Below are 22,517 nucleotides of genomic sequence, written 5' to 3' on the forward strand. Positions count from 1 at the left end.
CATTGAATTTGCTATATTCCAAAGGAAACAAATGTTCTCTACACATGAATAGCAACCGTTTCCACTTGAAAATGTCAAAGCTAAGCAATTTAAACAATAATCTACAATTTATTAAATTGAAAGTACCCTCCTCTCATCAGTGAAGGCAATGAATCATTTTTCTTTCCATGCTTTTGTCTTGAATCTAATATTAGGTGCATTAAGTTTCAATTAATTTCAATATTACAACAAATCAAAGATATTGTAATAAAAGGTTGAAGCATGGAGGGATGTTCTTGGATGGCAGAATGAATATACACATTGTCTTCCATATTACTCCCATTTCAGTTTTTTTTAAAAACAAGTTCACAAACTATTTCATACCGTTTGGTTCCAAACTGTCTTGACTGATAGATACAGACGTCCTCTCTCTTTCCTTCTGGTTTTGCTCTTCTTCAAACTCTGCAATAGACTGGGAGAATCTCTGTGATTTGAGAAAGCTCCTATTGACTCCCAGCACACCTGGCGTTTTACCAAGAAAAGGTGGAAAGAAAGTGGATTTAGTGCAAAGTAGGCATATTTTTTTCACTATGTGAATGCTGATATTACCCAAATCAAAACAATAACATTTCTAAAAACCAGAAACTGAGAAAGCAAAATAGTTTGGGTGTCCATGCACACAGATCACTGAAAACAATTCCAAAAGGCTGACAGACCAAACACGTTGTTTACCTTTAACTCAAGGTGCCGGAATACAAATCTGACGAACTAGTTCTTTTGCTATCCCGAGCCTTTGGAAGACTATCTATAAAGCACTCAGTTTTTAACACCTCAAAAAAGTAATTTTGCCCTCAATGCATGTGACATGCAGATTTACCAAAACGACAATTATAAAAAACAATTGTGAGAACTGATTGCATAAATCTGGATTAATTCCCTTTTGCAGGTTGAGGAATGAGCGAAGTGGAACTCTGTTCTATTTTTACTACCGCTCTCTTGACAATAAATGAAAACTATTAGAGTCAAACAGCATCAAAACTATTTAATATCAAATCAAAATACTGCAGATTTTGGAAATCCAAAATGAAACAGAAAATGCCGGAGTTTCTTGGCATGTCATACATCATGTATGGAGAGAAAAAAATAGACTTAACAATGTAGGTCAATGAACTTTAGTCAGACACTTCTATTTTAAAAATTTTGTTGACATCTATTTTTCACATTTGACATTTGTAACTGACCTAGCACCTCCATACTTTTGAAAAATAAATTCTAGATTTTTACACCTCTTTATTAAATTTCTAAACGCCATAACTAGTTTTAAATAATGCCCCCTTGATTGGAATTATTTTGATCATTGTTTTCTTATGTCTGTCTGAATAAATCCTTTAATTATTTTTTAAAAACTCAATTAATAACAACATAAAGAAAGAAAATGAAAGAGAAAAATAAGAATTGTTATATGAAGGACAAGATGTCCTACTTTAAAGAATTCACATAAGGACAGATTTAATGCACAAAACTGGAATATTTCAAAAATAGACAGCAAAATAAGTGGTGGAGATGACAGAAAGAAGCTAGGTAGAGATACAAACAGATAAAGCAACTGGGCAAAAACTTGCTTGATGGAATGTAATGTGGAAAAATGTGATACTATGCACTTTGTCAGGAGGGATATCTATTACATAGAGGAAAACTACAGAAAGCTACAACAGAGGGGGATTTGGAAGTCCTCATGCATAAGTCTCAAAACCTAGCATACAAGTTGAGAGAATAATAGGAAAGCAAATTGAATGGGTTGGCCTTTATTTCAAAAGGAACAGAGTATAAATATAGGACATCTTGCTAAAACTCAACAAGATACTAGTCAGACCAAACATACCGTGAATACTTTTTGGGCCACTGATAGATATACTGGCACTGAATGCAGTCCAGAGAAGGGTGGGGAGAGACAGACATATGAGGTGGAGCAGTTTTAGAAGAATGGGAGATGACTTTTTAAACATACAAGATTCTCAGGGGACTTGACATGTGAGATAGAGGCATTGTCATAGAGTCATAAAGGTTGTTCCCCTTTCTTTTATTCATTTATGGGATATAGGCATCAGTGATCACCCAGGTAAAAACAATGACTGCAGATGCTGGAAACCAGATTCTGGATCAATGGTGCTGGAAGAGCACAGCAGTTCAGGCAGCATCCAACGGGGAAATCAGTGATCACCCATCCCTATTGCCCAGAGGGCAGTTCAAAGTTAACCACAATGCTACAGTCACATGTAGACCAGACCAGGTAAGATCTGGCAGATTTCATTCCCTAAAAAGGTCTTTTGTGAACCAGATTTTTCTGATGAATAACAACTGTTTCATAATAATCATTAGATTTGTAACTCCAGATTTTAATTTAATTCAAATCCATTATCTGCTATAGTGGAATTCAAACTCAGGTCTCCTGAAATATTATCTTGGTCTCCTCATCCTGGGTCTTTGAATAACAGTCTAGACATAACCCTACTGGGCTATCACATCCCTTATGGGACAGTCTAGGATCAGAGGGCAGAATCTCAGAATGAGCGGTCACCCATTTAAAACAGAGATGAGGAGAAATTTCTTTTCTCACAGGGTAGTGAATCTGTGGAATTCTTTACTGCAAGGGCTCCTGAGGCTGGGGCATTAAGTATATTCAAGGCTAAGATGGACAGATTTTTAATCAGTAAGGGAATCAAGGGTTATGGGGAAAGAGTGGGAATGTGGAGTTTAGGATTATCAGATCAGCAATGATCTCATTGAATTGACTAGCAGGCTGAATACGCTGTATAGCTATAACTTATGGCCTTATGTAGCAAGATCCATGTTTACACTACAGGTTTTCCACATACTGTGTTTCTGGTTCACACTATTTGAAAACAGATCTTAAGACTGCAGATAGTCATATACGGCAAGAGGATAATTTTCATTGTTTAATAAAGTATGCATGACTACCCAAGCTACTCTCTCACAACCTACAGGGAGCATGGAATGATAGCAATGCGAGGGCCTGACTGTATTTACTTGGCTCCCTAGGCATTAGAAAATATTAAAGCTGTTTAAATAAATTTTATTATCCCTTAGTAATCTATTGGCTTCAAAAAGCTTTGGGGCATCCCGAAGGTATGAAATGATGTTCCATAAATGCAACATCTATTATTCTCGCTTTGATAATAAACTGTAATTTGTATGCATTGTTAAAAGCCTAATGGAGAAGTATAATTTAGTTAGCATGATGAAAACGTGGTGCTTATCTACTTTACAATATATTTATATGAGCAAAAAATGAATACCCTCCTGGGAAGCTGGACTTTGACACAGTGCATTTCCAACACACACATCACCAATTTCTTTCACCATTGCTTTAACGCCAGCATCAATGACTGCTGGCTGTCTTTTCAGTTTAGAAAATCTCCTCAGTGGGGGTTCTTGGATGAAGATGATAAGAGACGTGCACAAACATAAGAAAAGCAGAGAAGATTAAATTAAAGCCAAACAACAGAAAAATAGAAGGAAAATTTACAATTTCAGTTTTTACACATTGTATGAAATGATACTTTCTGGAATAATTTTGGCAGGGATATTATAAGGCACTATCTAGCAGACAGCTCCTTCTGTTTTCTTTGGGAAAATACACAATGAATCCATAGGTGAGGTAAAACAAAGATAGTAGCCAAAAAGATAGCTATATCAGCACCTGGAGAGCATCTAAGGGAATACAGTGTCTTTTGGGAATTAACAAACGCAACCAGCACAAAATAAATTAAAATATGAGCTCAACCAAAGTGACGGACCAGAAGGAGGGTATACCTTGGCCATCTGTATTTTGGTCTTTAGCCAGATTGATTTGAACAACAGAATAACGACAGTAAACTATCAACCCCTCTAGAAACAAGCTAAACCAATGGATTGTCAGAAAGACTAAGACATTCCTCATTAAGCAGCTGTGTCCTCCTGCTGGAGGAGACAGCAGGATTAACTTCCTCACATCTTGCTATTTTGAGAACTGAACAGTTATAAGACTGCCAGTCCCAGCTACAAATATTGGTTTCATTTATCCATTCACTCTTCAGGACCAATAAAACACTCCCAACTGTAATGGATTGGCTGCTTTTCCTATCAGTCAACGCATTATATTTAAACTTTTGTTTCTTAATAAACTAGTAAACAAACTACTTTTAAACCATGATTTGGAGATGCCTGTGTTGGACTGGGATGTACAAAGTTAAAAATCATACAACACCAAGTTATAGTCCAACAGGTTTAATTGGAAGCACGCGAGCTTTCGCTCCGAAAGCTGGTGTGCTTCTAATTAAACCTGTTGGACTATAACCTGGAGTTGTGTGATTTTTAACTTTGTACTTTTAAACCATACGTGAATTTGAGCTCTGCTTTGAATAATCTATAATGCTTAGACCTTGAATTTAAAGCATGTGCCATTTAATGTAAAATTTGGAATAAAAAAAGATTGATCTATCTTAGATGTTAGAGTAAAGCACTTAAAGTCTTCCATACTGCAATGCTTTGCTACCCTCTGGTGGAAAGCATTCATGAAACAGACACCATGCTGTGGCTGCACAAGGACAAAACAGCTACTTACGTTCTTCATCAGAATCATTATCATTAATCCACCATGGATTAGCTTCTTTTTTAATTTCTTTCCTTGTATGCTTTCCCAGTAAACTCAGAACATTAGATTTTGGTGAATTCTCCAAATCAACTGACTCATCTGAAACAGACTGTAATATGTGCATAGCTATCAGAACAACAAAATAATATGTGATGAAAGACCATGATAGTTCAATAAAAAAATTATTAGTTTTTTGTCAATTAATATGGTGGAATAGTGCTATATCATATAACCTTACCAAAAATGATAATTTCTTCCAAGAGCAATATTTAAAGTCAAAAGTTTTTGAACAGAAATATAAAGATTGTTCAAGGTTTGATAAAATCCAATAATTGGTTTTAATCTACAAAATCTTCAGGCAAAGCAATATTTCCAATCTGAAACAAGACTTCTCGAATTTCCTCAAATACCATCTTCTGGAAGGAATTCCAAATCTGTGACAAAAAGTTCTTGACACTTGCTTAGAATCTACTTCAAAATCTGATTAAAATTATTTGTAACAAGGCAAAGCATGCTGCAGGATAAATTCTAGCTCCATCCACATTCGTGCCAATGAGAGGTGGCTGAACTTCTAGCACAGTTTATAAACTCCTCCCCCTGATAGAGATGTGTTACTAGATTTTTTTATATTAATAAGGTCTAGGTACTGCAAATAATTTTTTCTAGCCTTGGAAACTTATTTTAAATTTGTTGCTTTTCTCTATTTTAGTAAGAGTTCCATTGTTTACTATATTTTTAAAGACAGTTCATAATACTTCAGCTTCCAATATCATGTTTCATTCTTTGTTTTTATGCCTGTAAAATTTCTTACAAGTGATGGATTAGCAAAGAATTTGACTTTCTAGTTAACTGGGTGAGATAAAACCTTAATGTCACTGATAAATTACACTAATTGTTGCCATCACACTTAGTTGGAAGATCCCTCAATTTGGTGCTAGACTCAAATTAACTTTATAAAAAAAGTGAAACCCACATGAGAGATTGCTCGATCGAGATCAGCAGTTTTCCTTGAAGTTGCTGATCACAAAATCCTGGCAATTGAGAACAGAGAATCTAACAAACCTCTTTATAGAAGGCAGCCTCCAGATCACATCTAGCCTAATTGAGATAGAAAATATCACAACATTCAAAATTAGAATGCATATTTGAATTAAGGGATATGAGAACTGAGGAGGGAAATTAGGAAATTCACTCACAAGAAACATAACCACCACCACCACACTGGAGTGAAAAGGGATGATTGTGTAAACTAACTTTATACACTTCTACACTTCCCCCACTCTGGCCTATCACCCTCACCTTAACCTCCTTCCACCTATCGCGCTTCCAACGCCCCCTCCCCCAAGTCCCTCCTCCCTACCTTTTATCTTATCCTGCTTGGCACATTCTCCTCATTCCTGAAGAAGGGCTCATGCCCGAAACGTCGATTCTCTGTTCCTTGGATGCTGCCTGACCCGCTGGGCTTTTCCAGCAACACATTTTCAGCTCTGATCTCCAGCATCTGCAGTCCTCACTTTCTCCGACACTTCTACATCAGTTTTATAATTCAGATTCTATCTTGGAACTCCATCTCAGAACTGTTCCTTTCCATGAAATTCCATATAAGTATTATAGGACACATTTTTACACTATGGACCATTATGTTCTCTGCAGGCATTTTATATTTTTAATTAAATTTAAAGTAAAGACAGTGTTTCCCTAAGTTACAATAATGCCATCACTATAAAAGTATTCATTAGCTATGGAATATATTGGGACAGTCCAAGGTTGTAAAAGCCCTGGCTAAATTTAATATTGCTTAATTTTCTTTCCATGTCATGTTTTGGATGTTCTAGTAGATCACAATCTCAGTATCTATCAAATACAAAGAAATAGCATTGAAATACTTTTTGTTACTATTTGTGGCATCCCATCATCACATCTTTCTTCCTTCATCTTAAATAAGTGTGACACGATAATTAACCTTTCAGAGCTAAATCGGTTGTTCATTTGCAATGACATTTAGTATTTCATTAAAAATTCATGTGCACTTCATTTAACAAGACTCAACATTTTCAATGTCCTTTTTTGCAGGGAGAATAATATTGAAAAAGTTGAATTATACATAAATTGACTGATTCTGTACAGATTAGAGTTGCACAGCCCACATCAATGCAACTGTGGAGAAGAAATTTATTTTAATTGATGCTCAGAGAAGTGTATCATACTCATAGCATGTGTATGTTTAAAATATTATACAAGTGAACACAACTACAGTTATGATCCCAGTTCATATTATCCCAGATTGAAATCTGGCTCAATAAATAAGATTTTCTTTTGTTTTTATTTAACAAGGTGGTATTTCACGGAAACATAAGCACACAATTTTGGTTTTCAACAACAACATAGAAATTTAATACACAACAGAAAATATAATATAAAATAAACTACAATATTGAGAAATTTCAAGATACAGTAAAATACAAACCATCTATTCCAAAGCTTTAATTTTATAGCTCTTAAACACGAGCGAGAGTTTGCTTCATGTTTGCATCTATTGGTTCAACTGAACCTTCTTTTGCTTTGAGAGTTTGAAAGCCTCTTGCTTGATTAGTCATACAACTGAGCTTAGACTTTCTCAGCTCTCAAAAAGCCATTCAGTATTCCAACCATACATTTCGGTCTAGAACTTTTAAACTAAAATTCTTATACTAAGGTAATCTATTACCCAACAGTTCTAAATATTTTCTTCCTTCAGGGTAACCAACTGACACAGCTAAATTCTACCAGGACCTCTGCAAATTGAAACCTAAAGTTTTCTAAGCCATATTTTCCCCCCAAGCAAAAACACCAGCCTCTCATTCTTCTAATTGAAAACAGGTTAAAAAGGATTTTTCAGTATTATACTCTTCCTTCTTATAAAACTCAAAATATATATCCCATTATCACACCAGGAAATCTCTCACTCTTACCCTGGTTTTAAAAAGACACATGGTTCCAGAAATGCTTACAACTTAACCATTAAACTCCTTCATACATAAAGCATACCACCTGTTCAGAATCCAAATAACAAAATAAATGGTGAAGTGCATACCTTACATCATATTTTCTCATTTCAGAGTATTTTAATTTAAATGCACATGCAACAGGTTGAAAAAGCCCATAGTCTCACTTTAGAGTAGACTTTCTCATATAGATTAGAAAGAGAAAACATTCCATCAGATCCTCGGGTTCTATTAGACAACATTCTAACATATTGCTTGTAGGCCAGTGGCTCAGTCGATAGCCACTTGAAGCTCCTAAGTTCAAGTCACAATCTATAACTTGTTAGGTAAGGTACATGCCTTTACACAACTTGAAAGCCCTAATCAGTCTACAAAATTTTCCAGTATTCCACATTACTCTCTAAAGTAGAAGAGTGTGAAGATATATTTGTTCGATTTGCATGTTATTAACTGAATAACATTTAATTGTATTTTATGTATAATTTACTGTTCTATTTAAATTAAGGATCATACAGCCCAAACACCACCTCATGTAAATTGTTGTTAAATACAAGACTTTGCAAGATACAATAGCAAAACATAATAAACATACCTCTTTCAAGAACTGCTCGAATTGCTCCTCTATCTCCTCCTTGGTGAGTTTATGACTCATGATGCCAATATTTTAGGAGCTAATTTCTTCAGAAAAGGACTCTACAATCAAAAGAAAGGATAGGATCTCAATCCAAGAAAGAGTACATCTGAAGAAAGGCTTGCGAAAATGCAGACTGGTTGATTCCAACTACTGACCTTTTCATCTAAACATACATCATCCAAGCCCAACCTAAGGGATTCGGCTTAAAATGCATTCAGGCACAAATTTCAGTGAAGCCAACATGCAAATAGCTTAGTCACTAATCTCAGCTCTAACTGGATCCCACCAGACACCAACTCATTTTAGAATCGTCAATACACCAAGATAGCATCAGGACGGACAGCAAAAAGATCCTCTCCTGACTATGTTCCTTCCCCCTTATTTCCTGCCTAAAGGTGTCAGCTCCAAGTGTAACGGGCTTGTGAAATTCTTTTGCATTCAGTTGCCATCTGCATACTACCCAATGAAACAACTACCACCAGTCCTTCAGACTCAGCTCCGACAATGAAACTTCTTCTCATGCCATGCTGTCTTTGAACCAAACATTGACTGGGACTGGCATAGTGTTAAAGGTTTAGATGGAGAGGAATTTCTTAAGTGTGTACAAGACAATTTTCTGATTCAGTATGTGGATGTACCTACTAGAGAAGGTTCAAAACTTGACCTACTCTTGGGAAATAAGGCAGGGCAGGTGACTGAGGTGTCAGTGGGGGAGCACTTTGGGGCCAGCGACCATAATTCTATTAGTTTTAAAATAGTGATGGAAAAGGATAGACCAGATCTAAGTGTTGAAGTTCTAAATTGGAGAAAGGCCAATTTTGACAGTATTAGGCAAGAACTAGGAAAAAAAGGAAAAAAAAGAAAAAAGAAAAAAAAGAAAAGAAAAAAGAAAAAAGAAAAAAGAAAGAAAAAAGAAAAAAAAAGAAAAAAAGAAAAAAAAGACAAAGAAAAAAAAGAAAAAGAAAAAAGAAAAAAAGAGAAAAAAAAGTGGGCGGCACGGTGGCACAGTGGTTAGCACTGCTGCCTCACAGCGCCTGTAGACCCGGGTTCAATTCCCGACTCAGGCGACTGACTGTGTGGAGTTTGCACGTTCTCCCCGTGTCTGCGTGGGTTTCCTCCGGGTGCTCCGGTTTCCTCCCACAGTCACAAAGATGTGCGGGTCAGGTGAATTGACCGTGCTAAAATTGCCCGTAGTGTTAGGTAAGGGGTAAATGTAGGGGTATGGGTGGGTTGCGCTTCGGCGGGTCGGTGTGGACTTGTTGGGCCGAAGGGCCTGTTTCCACACTGTAAGTCTAATCTAATCTAAACTTTCAAAAGCTGATTGGAGGCATATGTTCACAGGTAAAGGGACGGCTGGAAAATGGGAAGCCCTCAGAAATGAGATAACAAGAATCCAGAGAAAGTATATTCCTGTTAGGGTGAAAGGGAAGCCTGGTAACTATAGGGAATGCTGGATGACTAAAGAAATTGAGGGTGTGGTTCAGAAAAAGAAGGAAGCATATGTCAGGTTCGGACAGGATAGATCGAGTGAATCCTTAGAGTATAAAGAAAATACGATTATTCTTAAGAGGGAAATCAGGAGGGCAAAAAGGGGACATGAGATAGCTTTGGCAAATAGAATTAAGGAGAATCCAAAGGGGTTTTACAAATATATTAAGGACAAAAGGGTAGCTAGGGAGAGAATAGGGCACCTCAAAGATCAGCAAGGCAGCCTTTTCTGTGGCTCCACACAAATCGGGAACATACTAAATTAATATTTTGCATCAGTATTTACTGTGGAAAAAGATATGAAAGATATAGACTGTAGGGAGATGGTGACATTTTGCAAAATGTCCAGATTACAGAGGAGGAAGTGCTGGATGTCTTGAAACGGTTAAAGGTGGATAAATCCCAGTACCTGATCAGGTGTACCCGAGAACTCTGTGGGAAGCTAGAGAAGTGATTGCTGGGCCTCTTGCTGAGATATTTGTATCATCGATAGTCACAGGTGAGGTGCCGAAAGACTGGAGGTTGGCAAATGTGGTGCCACTGTTTAAGAAGGGCGGTAAAGACAAGCCAGGGAACTATAGACTGGTGAGCCTGAACTCGGTGGTGGGCAAGTTGTTAGAGGGAATCCTGAGGGAGAGGATGTACATGTATTTAGAAAGGCAAGGACTGATTCGGGATAGTCAACATGGCTTTGTATGTGTGAAATCATGTCTCACAAACTTGATTGAGTTTTTTTTGAAGAAGTAACAAAGAAGATTGATGAGGGCAGAGCAGTAGATGTGATCTTTTTGGACTTCAATAAGGCGTTTGACAAGGTTCCCCATGGGAGACTCATTAGCAAGGTTAGATCTCATGGAATGCAGGGAGAACTAGCCATTTGGATACCGAACTGTCTCAAAGGTAGAAGACAGAGGGTGGTGGTGGAGGGTTGTTTTTCAGACTGGAGGCCTGTGACCAATGGAGTGCCACAAGGATTGGTGCTAGGTCCTCTACTTTTTTTCATTTACATAAATGATTTGGATGCGAGTGTAAGAGGTACAGTTAGTAAGTTTGCAGATGACACCAAAATTAGGAGTGTAGTGGACAGCGAAGAGGGTTACCTCAGCATCTGGACCAGATGGGCCAATGGGCTGAGAAGTGGTAGATGGAGTTTAATTCAGATAAATGCGAGGTGCTGCATTTTGGGACAGCAAATCTTAGCAGGACTTATACACTTAGTGATAAGGTCCTAGGGAGTGTTGCTGAACAAAGAGACCTTGAAGTGCAGGTTCATAGCTCTTTGAAAATGGAGTCACAGGTAGGTAGGATAGTGAAGGCGGCGTTTGGTATGCTTTCCTTTATTGGCCAGGAGTTGGGAGATTATGTTGCGGCTGTACAGGACATTGGTTAGGCCACTATTAGAATATTGCGTGCAATTCTGGTCTCCTTCCTATTGGAAAGATGTTGTGAAACGTGGAGCATCGGAGGCTGAGGGGTGACCTTATAGAGGTTTACAAAATTATGAGGTTAAAGATCACACAACACCAGGTTATAGTCCAACAGGTTTAATTGGAAGCACACTAGCTTTCGGAGCGACGCTCCTTCATCAGGTGATTGTCCTCCAAAGGAGCGTCGCTCCGAAAGCTAGTGTGCTTCCAATTAAACCTGTTGGACTATAACCTGGTGTTGTGTGATTTTTAACTTTGTACATCCCAGTCCAACACCAGCATCTCCAAATCAAAATTATGAGGGGCATGGATAGGATAAATAGACAAAGTCTTTTCCCTGCGATCAGGGAGTCCAGAACTAGAGGGCATAAGTTTAGGGTGAGAGGGGAAATATATAAAAGAAACCTAAGGGGCAACTTTTTCATGCAGAGGGTGGTATGTGTATGGAATGAGCTGCCAGAGGATGTGGTGGAGGCTGGTACAATTGCAACATTTAAGAGGCATTTGGATGGGTATATGAATAGGAAGGGTTTGGAGGGATATGGGCCAGATGCTGGCAGGTGGGACTAGATTGGGTTGGGATATCTGGTCGACATGGACGGGTTGGACCAAAGGGTCTGTTTCCATGCTGTACATCTCTATGACTCTATATCTTGTCAAAGAAAATACCTTCAAATCCCACTGATGACAAATCCACTATCCACTCAACTGATCGTCATTCCAGTTGACAGTGTAAATGCTGCTGTGTCCTCAGGTAATGGCAACTGCCTCAAACAAAGAAATCGAAAGGTAGGATGCTTTCGTTAACTGCCTTCACAGGTCTAGCCTCCCTTTATTTTCTCAAGTGGTTTCATCGCTCAGTTTTTCACATAATTCGCTGTGACTGTGAATTTTGTTTCTCCCTCTCTGTAGTGTGAATGGAAATAACTGGTGTTCTAAGTCAACACCTCTGCTTCATTATCCAGCAAAATGAGACTGCCATCTTGGTTTCATTGTTACTTGCCTGATCATAGCCAGATTTACTCGTGAGCCCAGTCTAACATTACCCACAAATATACAGTCAATGGATGCTCGCAATACTCAGCTGTATCTCTCCATCATGTTTGAGTCCTGTCCACTGTTTATTTTAAGAAACTGCTAATCTAACATCCAATCTTGGATTCAGTGTATTTTATTTCAGCCAAAACAGGAAAAGTGGCACAAACAGGCCAGCATTAGATCCAAAAAGGCAGTTTATAAAAAGTTGCTAGAAAAAGTTGCAAGCCTGACAACTGGGAGCAGTTTAATTCAGGAAAGGAGAAGCACAAGATTAATTTAAAGGGGAAAAATAGAGTGTGAGATCATATTCACAAGGAACTTAAAAGTGGAATATAAGAGCTTCTACAAGAATGTAAAATTTAAAAGAATGAGTAGTGAAGGTAACTGTAGGCCCTTTATGGTCTGAAACAAGAGAACAGGCAATGGAAAAGCATTTAAACACTATTTTTCTTCCTGTCTTTAGAGAAGAAAGGCTAGGACACATGTGATCCAAGGAGAGCTAGCCAATTAGATACAAAATGGGTGTAAGGTAAGAGGCAAAAGGGCGATGGTAGAGGATTGTTGTTTAGACTGGAGTTCAGTGGTGTGCTGTAAGGATTGACGCTGGGTCCACTGTTTATCATTTACATAAATGATATGGATAAGAATGTAGGAGGCATGATTAATAAATTTGCAGATGACACCAAAATTGCTGGTATAGTGGACAGTGAAGGAGGTTATCCAAGATTACAATGAGATCTTATCTTCACGATGGAACACCACCCACGCCCTCCACCTCCTCCATGATTTTCGCTTCTCCGGTCCCCAACGCCTTATCTTCACGATGGACATCCAGTCCCTGTACACCTCCATCCCCCATCACGAAGGACTCAAAGCCCTCCGCTTCTTCCTTTCCCACCGCACCAACCAGTACCCTTCCACGGACACCCTCCTTCGACTGACTGAACTGGTCCTCACCCGGAATAACTTCTCTTTTCAATCCTCCCACTTCCTCCAAACTAAAGGAGTTGCCATGGGCACCCGCATGGGCCCCAGCTATGCCTGTCTCTTCGTAGGATATGTGGAACAGTCCATCTTCCGCAACTACACTGGCACCAACCCCCACCTTTTCCTCCGCTACATCGAAGACTGTATCGGCACTGCCTCGTGCTCCCAAGAGGAGGTTGAACAGTTCATCAACTTTACCAACACCTTCCATCCCGACCTCAAATTCACCTGGACTGTCTCAGACTCCTCCCTCCCCTTCCTAGACCTTTCCATTTCTATCTCGGGTGACCGACTCAACACAGACATCTATTATAAACCGACTGACTCCCACAGCTACCTGGACTACACCTCCTCCCACCTGCCCCCTGTAAAAACGCCATCCCATATTCCCAATTCCTTTGTCTCCGCCGTATCTGCTCCCAGGAGGACCAGTTCCAATACCGTACAGCCCAGATGGCCTCCTTCTTCAAGGACCGCAGATTGCCCCCAAACGTGATCGACGATGCCCTCCACCGCATCTCCTCCACTTCCCACTCCTCCGCCCTTGAGCCCCGCTCCTCCAACCACCACCAAGACAGAACCCCACTGGTTCTCACCTACCACCCCACCAACCTCCGCATACAGCGTATCATCCGCCGTCATTTCCGCCACCTCCAAACGGACCCCACCACCAGGGATATATTTCCCTCCCCTCCCCTATCAGCGTTCCGCAAAGACCACTCCCTTCGTGACTCCCTCGTCAGGTCCACACCCCCCACCAACCCAACCTCCACTCCCGGCACCTTCCCCTGCAACCGCACGAAATGTAAAACTTGCGCCCACACTTCCTCCCTCACTTCTCTCCAAGGCCCCAAGGGATCCTTCCATATCCGCCACAAGTTCACCTGCACCTCCACGCACACATCATCTATCGCATCCGCTGCACCCGATGTGGCCTCCTCTACATTGGGGAGATGGGCCGCCTACTTGTGGAACGCTTCAGGGAACACCTCTGGGATGCCCGGACCAACCAACCCAACCACCCCGTGGCTCAACACTTTAACTCCCCCTCCCACTCCCACTCCACCGAGGACATGCAGGTCCTTGGACTCCTCCATCGGCAGAATATAACAACACGACGGCTGGAGGAGGAGCGCCACATCTTCCGCCTGGGAACCCTCCAACCACAAGGAATGAACTCAGATTTCTCCAGTTTCCTCATTTCCCCTCCCCCCACCTTATCTCAGTCGGTTCCCTCAACTCAGCACCGCCCTCCTAACCTGCAATCTTCTTCCTGACCTCTCCGCCCCCACCCCACTCCAACCTATCACCCTCACCTTGACCTCCTTCCACCTATCACATCTCCACCGCCCCTCCCCCAAGTCCCTCCTCCCTACCTTTTATCTTAGCCTGCCTGGCACATTCTCCTCATTCCTGATGAAGGGCTCTGGCCCGAAACGTCGAATTTCCTGTTCCTTGGATGCTGCCTAACTTGCTGTGCTTTAACCAGCAACACATTTTCAGCTCTACAATGAGATCTTGATCAACTGGGCCAGTGGGCCAAGAAATGGCACATGGAGCTTAATTCAGATAAGTGCGAGGTATTGTGTTTTGGTAAGCCAAACCAGGGAAGAACATATCCAGTTGATGGCAGGACCCTAGGGAGTGTTGTCAAACAGACTGACCAATGGACCTAATTCTTTGAAGATGGTGTAACAGGTAGAAAGGGTGTGAAGAAGGCATTTGCTACACTTGTCTTCATCAGTCAAAGCATTAAGTACAGGAGTTGGGCATCATATTAAGGTTGTACAAGTCAATAGTCAGGCCATTGGTATAATTTTGGTTGCCCTGCTGTAGGGTGTTATTAAATTGGAAAGAATGCAAAAGAGATTCAGAAGGATGTTACCAAGATTCAAATGCTTGCATTATAAGGAGATGTTGGGATTTTTTTTACCTGGAGTAGAGGAGGCTGAGGGGTGATCTTGTAGAGGCTTATAAAATCATGAGGGGTATAGAGGAGAATTGCCAAGGTGTTTTTCCCAGAGTAGGAGTACAAAACTAGAGGGGGCAAAGGTTTAACGTAAAAAAAGGAAAGATTTAAAAGGGACCTGTGGGGCAACATCTTTACACAAAGGGTGGTGCAAACAAGGAACAAGCTGGCAAATGAATTAATAGAGGCTGGTATAATTACAACATTTAAAAGACACTTGGATAGGCACATGGATAGTGTTATGAAGGTGTAGAGGTGTACTGTATCTTTAAGAGATTTGAAGGACTTAGCAAGTACACAGTGTACATGTTACATTTGATCCAGCAGCTAGCAGTATCTGGATTGCTATGAGACAAAACAAATTCAAATTTGACCAGTTTAAATTAAGCCCCAAGATACTAAACTCAATTAAGACTGAAATTAATATTTTGACAATATTAACATCAATGAAACAATCTGATGCTTTGAGGTATAAAATTAGACATTTTGCAAAAGTTAGTCAGAGTGGCAAGGAGAACTGCCAAAAGACCAACAAAAGGAGGCTGCTAGTGAGAACTGTGAGAGGTACCTGTCTAGAGAAGGAGTTTGCACAGAGAAAAAAAACTGACACCGACCTGGAGAACAAATCTACTGAGGAAGATGCAAAGAGAAGATTTGATCGCTGGCTGGTTTTGAAATTTGAACTTTTCGGTAAATTTTAATTAGGGGTTTTATCGGACCAGTATTGTAGAAGGGAAAGTAAAAGATAGGTTAGAGAAAGGAGTTGTAGGTAGCTGTTAGTTAATATTCTCTGAGAGACTTTAAAAAAATAAAATTGTTACTTTTCACTTTAAATGGTGACATGGGTCTATGAATTTATGGGCCAAATGCAGGAATATAGGACTAGTTCTGTTTAATAAACCTGGTTGACATGGATGATTTGGGCCAAAGTGCCTGTTTCAATGCTGTATGACTCTATAAGACGACACAAATAAGTTCCCAGAAATGACATGGAAGCAAGTAAACAAGAAGGAGATATTGAAGGAAATAAGTAATATGGGGAAAAAAATGCTGAAGAAATAAATGCTGATAAATTCCAAGTGCTGGTAAACATGATTAGAATAGTTAGAGGAATTGTTTTCAACTGGCATGAATGCGATGGGTGCATTTTGTACTGTAGATCTCTATGACTCAAGTCACCGTAGTCTCAGGATGATAGGGTTGCTCTCTTAATAGAGACAGAGTATTGAATGGCAGTGATTTAACTTGAAGGTCACTACACCTCTCGTGATTGGCAAGGTTGAGGCAGTGATATTTTCACTGCGACCTCGGCTGGTAGGATTTGAACCCATGTTGTTGGCATCACGCTACATCACAAACCATCCAACCAACTGAGCTAACCAACTATCAGGTAAACTCTTCACTGCCTGCCTGAGTTCCTCCAGATCCATTTAGTTCCTAAATTCGATCCTAGTGGCTCCCTGTCCAATAGCACACTGACTTCAGATTTCGCAACCTCACCCATTGTTATCTCCAAGCCTGAATTCACTGATCTTTCAAATCTGAAAGACTATTCCAAAATCCTAACTACTTCTATCCCACCTTGTCTTGTGCGAGGTGAGTAGTAAAGACTCCAAAACTCCCTCTCTCGTAGAATCCCTCCAGTGTGGAAGCAGCCTTTTCAGCCTATCAAGTCCACAGTGACCTTCTGAACGCATCCCACCTAGACACAACCCCTTCTACTCTATCTTTATAACCCTCCACTCATCTACCCAGCCTGCACATCCCTGGACACTAATTTAGCATAGCCAATTGACCTAATCTGCACATCTTTTGATTGTGGGAGGAAGCCCACACAGACAGGGGGGGTTGAATGTGTAAACTCTACACAGATAGTCACCCCGAGGCTTGAATAGGACCACTGAGCCACCTCTCCGCCATCGAAAAACTTGTTAAAATCGACCACTTGGGCAGGACAGGTCAACCACCTTGCAAGAACCCCACCTGCAACTTCTGCCAGGGTTTGACCCCCAAGTGAAGGGTATTGCTGTTCGATGTATCAACTACACAATGAGATGCATCCATAAGTGTTGCCCCTAATTGTCCCAGGAAACCAGCATGGACACAGATTAGGTAAAAACAAGGACTGCAGGTGCTGGAAATCATAATCTAGATTGGAGTGGTGCTGGGAAAGCACAGCAGGTCAGGGAGCACCTGGAACAGGAGAGTCGACGTTTAGGGAAAAAGCCCTTCATCAGGAATCGAGGCAGAGTGTCTGCAGAGTGAAGAGACATGAGCACGGATTGGCTGACACGCCGCCGTGACGTCAGGGGCGAAAACGTCTTTTTAACTGACAGCGCTATCAGCCAATCGGAACCCAGAGACGCGCATACGCAGGACACTTTACACCAATCGACGCGAAGAGAAGGCGGATCCTTTTTTCGAATCCGGAGACATTGCTGGAGAAACTCAGCAGGTCTGGCTGCGCCTGTGCAAAGAGAAATACATAGTTAACGCTTCCGAGGCCCCTGCTTCCCCGACTCCTTCTGCAGAACTGGTCGCTAGACTCGAAAACGTTTACTCTGTTTTCTCTCAGTCTCTCTCTGCACGGAGGCTGCCAGACCGACTGAGTTTCTCACGTTTGCGGCACCTTCGATGTTCTTTTGCCGTTCAGTTCAATTCCGGAGGGAGCCCTCGGCGGTGCCCCACCTCCCCGGGTTAAAACAAAACCAAAGCGAAAAGTATCAAGAGTTTACTAACTACATCGGATAGTACGAATGAGGATTCTTGAAGGTTTACCCTCCTGACAACGCGGCCTGAAAGTCGAAGCCTGCAGCCGTTGGAAGTCCGTTAGCGTTGCAAGGCAACAGGACGCCACGAGCGTTGGGGGAAGAGTGCACGGGAACCGACAGGAGTCAAACCTCTCGCCGCCGATTCAATTCGAGACGCACTTTCACCCGCGAACCGGGGCAACGTCACAATGACACTGGTGCTGCTTTGTGATGTCATACCTTCGGCCGCCGTCAGTGCGGGAGGCCATTCAGCCCGTCGTGTCACATAACAACGGTTTTTGCCAAAAGTCGAAACGCACCTCGGTTGGACCACGTCTGCGCTCTGTGTGCGCAGTCCCTGTAGAATCACTGAATCAGTGTAGAGAATTGGCGAGAACGATGACAGAGCTGTGAAGAACCGGGGTGGACAGGACAAGACAGGAAGTGCTGGAGAAACTCAGCCGGTCTGGAAAGTTAGGAGACTGTGAGGACTGCAGATGCTGGAGGTCAGAGCCGAGAGTGTGGTGCTGGAAAAGTACAGCAGGTCAGTCAGGCAGCGTCCGAGGAGCAGGAGAATCCACGTTTCAGGCTAGAGCCCTCCATCAGGAAGTTCTGAAGGAGTGTCAAATTCGAAGCGTCAACTCTGTTTTCTCTCCACAGATGCTGTCAGACCTGCTGAGTTTCTTCAGCAATCTATGTTTTGATTTAGATTCCTCTGTTTGACTCAGGGTTGAAGACAGGCTGGGTTTTGCGTTCTCGTCAATTCAGAAGGCTGAGCGGTCTACTGGAAGCTTTTTAAATCAATGTATTCACACTAGTGGGTAGAAAGCCAAGTGGAAAATCATCAACATATCAGGTAGTTCACTCCCACATTGAGGTGAGTTGTGTAAATGCATCTAAGGGGAAGACAGATGCATTTTAAAAGGTGAAGGAAATAATGTAATGTAGATAAAGTTATATAATTATAGAAATTAATGGTACACCAGGTTTTGTGCTGGAGAATTACATTTTGTGATAATATTACTGCAATAGTAATCTAGAGACATAGATTAGTGTTCTGGAGACGGAAACAGAAATAGCTGGGAAAACTCTGGTCTGGCAGCATCCATAGAGAGAAAGCAGAGTTGATGTTTCACGTCCAGTAACCATTCTTCAGAATTGATTGTAGCTAGGAAAAGCTTGGTCTATATACTGAAGATGGAATGAGGGACAGGAGAGTAGTAAATGATAGGTGGAGATGAAGCTCAGAGAGAGAACAGTTGGACATAAAAAAGAAATGGGTAAAGGTCAGCCTTGGAGTATTCGTAGCCGCTAATGTGGAGCATTAGTAGGTTTTGTGTGGTAACAGCCATTGTGTGACAAGGCCTGGTATGTCAGGGTTGGGGTAAGAATGGGAATAGGTGCTCAGGCCATAAAATTATTTAACACACTTGTTGTGTCCCAAAGGCTGCAGAGTCCACAAGTAGAAGATGTAATGCAATTCTTCCATTGGGCTTCGCTGGAGCACTGCAGCAAGTCTGAGACAGAGATGTCGGCCGGGGAAGATGGTGGTGTGCTAAAGTGGTAGGCAGCAGGATTTTTGAAGATATAGGTGTTCTGCGTAGCCTGCGTTTCGTCTTCCCATTGTAGAGCAGGCCATATGTGAGCACCACGTGCAGTAAACCTAAATTGAGTGAAGTGCAGGTAAATCACTGCTTCAACTGGAATGTGAGTTTGGGGTCTTGGTTGGTGAGGAGAGAGGAAGCAAATGGGCAGGAGTTACACCTTCTGTGATTGCACGGGAAATTGTCATAAAGTAATAGAGTTGTACAGCACGGAAACAGACCCTTCGGTCCAACTTATCCGACCGGATATCCCAACCCATTCTAGTCGCATCTGCCAGCACCCGGCTTATATCCCTCCAAACCCTTCCTATTCATATACCCATCCAGATACCTTTTAGATGTTGCAATTGTACAAGCCTCCACCACTTCCTCTGGCAGCTCATTCCATACACATACCACCCTCTATGTGAAAAAGTTGCCCCTTAGGTCTCTTTTATATCTGTCCCCACTCACTTAAACCTATGCCCTCTAGTTCTGGACTGCCCCACCCCAGGGAAAAGACTTTGTCTATTTATCCTATCAATCCCCCTCTCAGCCTCCGACACTCCAGGGAAAACAGCCCCAGCCTGTTCAGCCTCTCCCGATAGCTCAAATCCTCCAACTCTGGAAACATCCTTGTAAATCTTTTCTGAACTCTTTCAAGTTTCACAACATCTTTCCGATAGGAAGGAGACCAGAATTGCACGCAATATTCCAACAGTCACCTAACCAATGTCCTGTACAGCCGCAATATGACTTCCCAACTCCTGTACTCAATATTCTGACCGATAAAGGAAAGCACACCAAACGCCTTCTTCACTATCCTAAACACCTGCGACTCCACTTTCAAGGAGCTATGAACCTGCACTTTAGCAACATTCTCTAGGACCTTACCATTAAGTGTATAAGTCCTGCTAAGATTTACTTTCCCAAAATGCAGCACCTCACATTTATCTAAATTAAACTCCATCTGCCACTTCTCGACCCATTGGCCCATGTGGTCAAGATCCCATTGTAATCTGAGATAACCTTCTTCGCTGTCCACTACACCTCCAATTTTAGTGTCATCAGCAAACTTACTAACTATACCTCTTATGCACACATCCAGAGGCAGCACAGTGGCTCAGGGTTAGCGCTGCTGCCTCACAGCGCCAAGGACCTGGATTCGATTCCCTCCATGGGCAACTATCTGTGTGGAGTTTGCACATTCTCCCCATGTCTGTGTGCATTTCCTCTGGGTGCCCTGGTTTCCTCCCACAGTCTGAACATGTGCAGGTTAGATGAATTGGCCATGTTGCCCATCGTGATAGGTGCGTTAGTTTGAGTAAATATAAGTTGGGGACTGGTTCTGTGCCAGTGAGGACTAGTTGGGCCAAAGGGCCTGTTTTCATACTGTAGGAAATCAAATCATTTATATAAATGATGAAAATTAGTGGACCCAGCACCAACCCTTGTCGCAGTCCACCGGTCACTGGCCTCTAGTCTGAAAGACAGCCTTCCACCATCACCCTCAGTCTTCTACCTTTGAGCCAGTTTTGTATCCAAAAGGCTAGTTCTCCCTAATATACTTACATACAGATGAGGAAGGATACCACTTCGACTAGGACAAGGCATCCATCCTAGGACAAGCCAAACAGAGACACGCACGAGAATTCCTAGAAGCATGGAATCCCAACTGGAACTCTATCAGCAAACTCATTGACTTGGACCTGATTTACCACCCCCTGAGAAAAAGAACAGGAAATGACATCACCAATCCAAAGAAACCCAAACATATAAATAGAAAGCAGGAATCATCAGCAATGCTTCATCCAGAGACTCATTGAAGATGTTACCGAGTATGATGATGAAATGTCTGAACATGAACCTTGCAGCTCAGCGAGCAAACCTACGTCCAGAACCTCAATCTGAGCTCCAAATCTTCCCAGAACTCACTAGTTCTCCCCTATATTCCATGAGATCTAATCTTGCTTAACAGGTCTCCCATGGGGAACCTTTGCAAATGCCTTACTGAAGTTCATATAGATCACGTCCACTGTTCTGCCCTCATCAAGTCTCTTTGTTACTTCTTCAAAAAACTCAATCAAGTTTGTGAGACATGATTTCCCATGCACAAAGCCATATTGACTATCCCTAATCAGTCCTTGACTTTCCAAACCCATGAACATCCTGTCCCTCAGGATTCCCTCCAACAACTTGCCCACCACCGATGTCAGGCTCACTGGTCTATAGTTCCCTGGCTTGTACTTACCATCTTTCTTAGACAGTGGCATCACATTAGCCAACTTCCAGTCTTTCGGCACCTTACCTGTTACTACCGATGATACAAATATCTCAGTAAGACGCCCAGCAATCACTTCCCGAGATTCCTGCAGAGTTCTAGGGTACACCTGTTCAGGCCCTGGGGATTTGTCCACTTCCCTGGGGGTGTGTGGGGAGATGATGCGAGTGGAGCAGGGTTGGGCCAGGGTGCCCTGGGAATGGTCCCTGCGGAAGGCTGACAAGGGATGGGAAGAAATCAGATTTCTGGTGATGGCATCTCGCTGGAGGTGTTGAATATGGCAACTCATGATCCTTTGAATGCTGATAGGGTGTTAAGTGAGGACCAGGGAGACTGTATTGCTATTATGGGAAGGAAAAGAAGTGATTTGTGTAGTGCAGGAGATGGGTCACCCTGCTTTGCAGAACATATATAGAGAAGTATAAAATTTTTTTAAAAACCTAAACTAGCTATTTAACTAAATAAATAAATACCTAACAACAAACAAATAAATAGTAATAACTCAGCCCAACCAAACAAAACACTCATATGTTTACAGTTTCTCCTCCCTGGATGTTCGACTCATGAAACACAATCGTTACGGCTATATAAAAGTCCTTGTTAGGGTGGCAGATAAATCTGTGTCCAGGTATTTCAAAAAGGGTTGCCATGTCTTGTAAAAATTCTCAGTTTTGTGGTGTACCATATTTGTGACAAAATCCAGGAGAATATGCTCCATAACAATCTTCCGCCAACCCAACAGG

The 22,517-nt window shown here is 41.7% G+C and overlaps 1 protein-coding gene across 1 annotated transcript in view; it reads right to left on the bottom strand.

Moving 5' to 3' along the window:
* The window catches only part of cep162 (centrosomal protein 162), a 134,708-nt gene extending 116,635 nt beyond the window's left edge, over positions 1-18,073 (bottom strand). Inside the window, exons 1-4 of the mRNA XM_060849654.1 lie at positions 17,939-18,073; positions 8,210-8,310; positions 4,604-4,742; positions 364-501 (exon numbers count right to left, since the gene is read on the bottom strand). Of these exons, the coding sequence (XP_060705637.1) occupies positions 364-501; positions 4,604-4,742; positions 8,210-8,269 (337 nt within the window). The 5' untranslated portion in view covers positions 8,270-8,310; positions 17,939-18,073. The remainder of the gene's footprint in view (positions 1-363; positions 502-4,603; positions 4,743-8,209; positions 8,311-17,938) is intronic.
* Between the last annotated feature and the right edge of the window lie 4,444 nt (positions 18,074-22,517).

The sequence above is a fragment of the Hemiscyllium ocellatum genome, chromosome 3 (assembly GCF_020745735.1).
Source record: "Hemiscyllium ocellatum isolate sHemOce1 chromosome 3, sHemOce1.pat.X.cur, whole genome shotgun sequence".
Lineage (NCBI taxonomy): Eukaryota > Metazoa > Chordata > Chondrichthyes > Orectolobiformes > Hemiscylliidae > Hemiscyllium > Hemiscyllium ocellatum.